This window comes from Watersipora subatra, chromosome 9, assembly GCF_963576615.1.
Source record: "Watersipora subatra chromosome 9, tzWatSuba1.1, whole genome shotgun sequence".
NCBI lineage: Eukaryota > Metazoa > Bryozoa > Gymnolaemata > Cheilostomatida > Watersiporidae > Watersipora > Watersipora subatra.
Window position 1 is genome coordinate 27,217,922 of NC_088716.1, and position 4,471 is coordinate 27,222,392.

Below are 4,471 nucleotides of genomic sequence, written 5' to 3' on the forward strand. Positions count from 1 at the left end.
CACAGTACAAACATATTAACACTGGTTTTTTTGGCTCTGTTTTATGGAGCTGTTCTCCTGTGGGCACTGGTTGTGAAATAGGCACTCAGCAGTGTGCCTTGCTATCTATAACAGCATTAATATTGCTTTGATAGTACAGGGTCATTACCGTCTTTTAACAAATAAATAACTTTTAATCTATCATTGGAAAGCCTATGATGGTTTGTTCAGTGCTTCAGTGCTTCATAATAGTACCAAATGTGTTTAAAATATATTTGCTGTCTAAAAATTTATTGCGAATTTGTTGTATTCAAGAATTACTCCAGTCTAATCACGTTGCAATCTTTCTAAATTGCTTTGAGTTGAGTATTCCGATTTTTAGCATCTAGTTATTCTTGCAGATGAACAACAGCAGGATGAGTCATGTTACTCAACTCTGGCTGAGTTTTCACATTTACCAGCGTTTCAAAGTTTCCGGCTACTGTTCTCAAACCGTGTATCACGTCAAAGGAATGTCTAAGGGTCAATTAAGGTCAATCATATAGTTTGCGATCAACTCATGTCTTCTCACAAGGGCAAATACTATCATTTGGTGGTCCGCAACTACTTTACTAGTGTACCTCTCTGTGAACAGTTTTTACAAAGAGGTACGCATGTCACAATCAGACTGTCTATTGTCCATTTTCCTACTGATAAGAAAAAAAGTTGTAAACAAAAGTGTCATTGGTAACAGGAAAGACAACCTCCTTGCCATAATCTGGTATGATAAGAAACAAGTCAGACTGCTCCAAGGCTGCTCAACCGCTAAGCCAGTAAGGAAGCTTTTGTATGATGGGTTGGAGAAAAATATTTAAAATTTAGTAGATGATTACAAAAAGTGTATGGGTGGAATATATATTCCCGATCAGATGACATTATGTGGTGTTTTTTCCACACAGCTATGTTCTGGAAACAGGCAGTTTTCCATCTGTTTGATAGAACAGTGACAAGTGCCTACAGTTGCTACACAAACAATTCCAACCATTTGGATAAAAAAATTAGACCACTACAATTTTTTCATACAGTACCAGAAGGACCAATTGGTAACTACTGGCAAAAAAACACAAAAGACTAGGGCACCCCAGTTTCAGTAGCAGAAACAGCACAAAACTTGAAGGCACTTTCTTAAGGAGTTGCCCAAAATAAAATAAAAACAAGGAAGCCTGGACTATGTTTTTGGTTTTACCGAGTTGGTGTAAAACCAAGGAGCCTGGACCAAAAGAATCGAAGGAAGTAGAATCTCAAATTAGTGTCCAGATTGTCGTGTAGGACTCCTCAAGGAATAATGCTTCCAAAGGCATCATGATCAATGTAAAGCCATCAGAATAACATTGGCACTAGCATGTCTTGGCTTGTAAATACTGTTTTATTCTCAATTATAGCATCTACTAATGATAATAACATTTATTGTTGCAAAAATGATCCTAAACTGGGTGTAAAGCTCATGCTTTTAGTATGCACAGATGTTTCGTATCATTTATACATATTACTTTTTAAATTATTATTTACATGAAAATTTCTCAAAGGACTGCTCCTAAATAAGGGGAAGGATAATTATATTATGCACATGTTGGAGAGCCCTACACCACAGGTACTCCGCTGTATGTTGTACCTGTTCTACATATAAAAATATCGGATAATTATACCATGATTTTCACAGTAAAACTGCCGTGATGTACGGTTTGTCGTTGACTTTTGATGGGATAAAAATGTCTAAAATATCGAATAGGTCTCTTCGTTAACTTTCCCAATCTAAAAAACATTGTGTCATGACCAGCAAAAATATGCCAGGTTTAATCAATGATATACAGCCCCCAAGGATAGCCGACGGCTCTCATAAGGGCGGGGTTTAATGATGGAGCTCTGTTGGGATGAACCCGAACACGGCACCCGAGCAAAAAAATATGCTGAATAAAGTCCCTTGTAAATTTACAAATATTATAAACTATAGTGGTTATTTTACTTACCGTATATACTCAATTATAAGACGCACTTTTTTGACCTGAAAATCAGCCTACATTTCACCTGCGTCTTATAATCGCAACATACCACGAGGGGCGATGTGTTTCTATGAAGCAGCACTGATTATCAGGCCACATCTATACCGTATACCATGTAAACGAGAGGGGACGGACACTCGGTAGACGGAAGACAATCGCGGCGATTTTAACTGTTTTTAACTCCACTTATTGATCGCAAAAATGTCTTCAGTCAACAAACGTAAGCGATCTGCATACGACGCATCTTTCAAACTGAAAGTTGTTCAATACGCTGAAACTTGTATCAACAATCGTAAGACTGCTGCTGAGTTTGGAATTTCTGAAAAACAAGTCAGAGATTGGCGAAAAATCAAACTTGAATTACTTGAAATGCCACGGCACAAAAAAGCCCGTAGGGGTCTCCAAACTTCATTTCTTAATGAAGAAAATGAGCTGAAAAACTGGATTCTCAATCTTCGTCAAGAGGGTTATATTGTTACTCGTTCAGCAATCCGTCTGAAAGCCAAGGAGTTGATAGCAGATCCCAGTTTCAAAGCATCAGCTGGCTGGTGTACTCGCTTCACGCGTAGAGAAAAATTAACAATTCGTCAAAAAACCAAAATCTGTCAAAAATTACCTGCTGATTTTGATGACAAAACCACTTCTTTCCAGAGATTTGTCATAAAACTACGTCAAATTCATAACTATCCTCTCAGCCGGATTGGGAACATGGACGAAACTCCAATGTTCTTTGATCTACCCAGTTTACTTTGACCTACCCAGAACTGTCGATAGCAGTGGAACCAAAACTGTAACTATCAAAACCACAGGACATGAGCGAACCCACTTTACAGCTGTTCTTTCTTGCATGGCTGACAGAAGCAAATGACCACCCATGGTAATTTTCAAACGAAAAACCATCCCCAAGGAAAAATTCCCATCAGGTGTCACCATCCATGTACACCCGAAAGGCTGGATGGATGAGAACGACATGCTCCTATGGCTGCAGAAAGTCTGGGCTCGACGACCAAATGGGGGACTCCGAAATAAACGCAGCTTACTCGTTTGGGACATGTTCAGGGCCCACCTTGTAGATCGAGTCAAACAACGTGTAACCAGAGGCCACAACACTGATTAAGCTGTAATTCCAGGCGGCCTCATCTCAGTGCTCCAACCGTTAGACGTATCCCTCAACCACCCCTTCAAATGCAGAGTTCGTAACCAGTGGACCAGATGGATGTCATCCGGTGCAGCCGAACTCACTACTTCTGGAAACTTCAAACGTCCCTCTCTCACTACTGTCGTCACCTGGGTCAAGACTGCTTGGGATTCCATTGAAGCGCCGATGATCGAAAAATCGTTCAAGAAATGTTCTATCAGTAACAACTTCGACGGAACAGAAAACGAAATCCTCTGGACTGATCAAGTGAACGACACCAATGAAGACACTGATGACGAAAATGAAATCTGTGACGATATACTCACCGAGGAACAAGCCAAGAAACTCTTTGAAGATTCATCTGATGAAGAAGAATTCCACGGCTTTTGAAAATAAACATTCGTCACTTTATTATACACTTACACTTACAATATACTTTTACTTGTAAAAATTGCAATGAATTTCATATTTCTATGTCTGAGTGAGGTGATAAATAAGGTAAATGGAATTATGTTTTTATTTCACGTTTTCGTAGCTTTTTATTATTGAGTCAAACGGACGCCTTCATAAGGACGATTAAGAATGATTGCTCACTTCCAAGATATAGTCACATGACTGACAAGAAAATAACAACCAGATTCGTTTTCGAAAGATTTATTCATGACAAACAAAAACAACACACAAAAAACAGCGCATGTGAAAAGATTTATTGATTCCAATTACAAAATTGATTGCCGGCAGACTTCAGTTGAACTCACTCCAGCGTTAAAACTTACGCGTCAGTCAACTGAGCCCTAAAAGTGAGAAAACGATCGATTGATCGTGCGAAAATTTCACTTGTGAAGAGATCAATTGAAGTGCGTCCTATACTTGAATTACCCTTTATTCTCAATAATTGGCTGAAATTTACGCTGCGTCTTATACTAGGGTGCGTCCTATAATTGAGTATATACGGTATCTGTTGAATTCACTTTGTTGTCAAATAAATATAGTATCCCAATATTGTCACCATTATGATCAGTCAGTTGCCATTCGCAAGCATTTGTGATATTAATAGCCACAATCGTGAAATAGGTCAAATTCGGTTTTGTATTTAGATTTTGGGTATGAAAACTACACTGCACAGCTTTGCCTGCTGTCCCATCTTATTGGCAAGGTAAAACAATGTGAGCACGATGAAAGACTTGAAAAGAAATATTGGGTCATGACCAGCAAAAAGATGCCTGGTTTAATCAAGCATTAGGGTAACAAATACATATTATAACCTAGTTCATAACTAATTTTATTTCCCTATTTAATACTGTGCAGATTTGTT

The 4,471-nt window shown here is 38.5% G+C and overlaps 1 protein-coding gene across 1 annotated transcript; it reads left to right on the top strand.

Annotated features, from left to right (window-relative positions):
• Positions 1-2,219: 2,219 nt before the first annotated feature.
• LOC137404947 (uncharacterized) lies at positions 2,220-3,546 on the top strand. The gene is made up of 2 exons (XM_068091174.1): positions 2,220-2,568; positions 3,149-3,546. The coding sequence occupies exons 1-2, from the start codon at positions 2,220-2,222 to the stop codon at positions 3,544-3,546; spliced, it is 747 nt and encodes a 248-aa protein (XP_067947275.1).
• Positions 3,547-4,471: the final 925 nt, after the last annotated feature.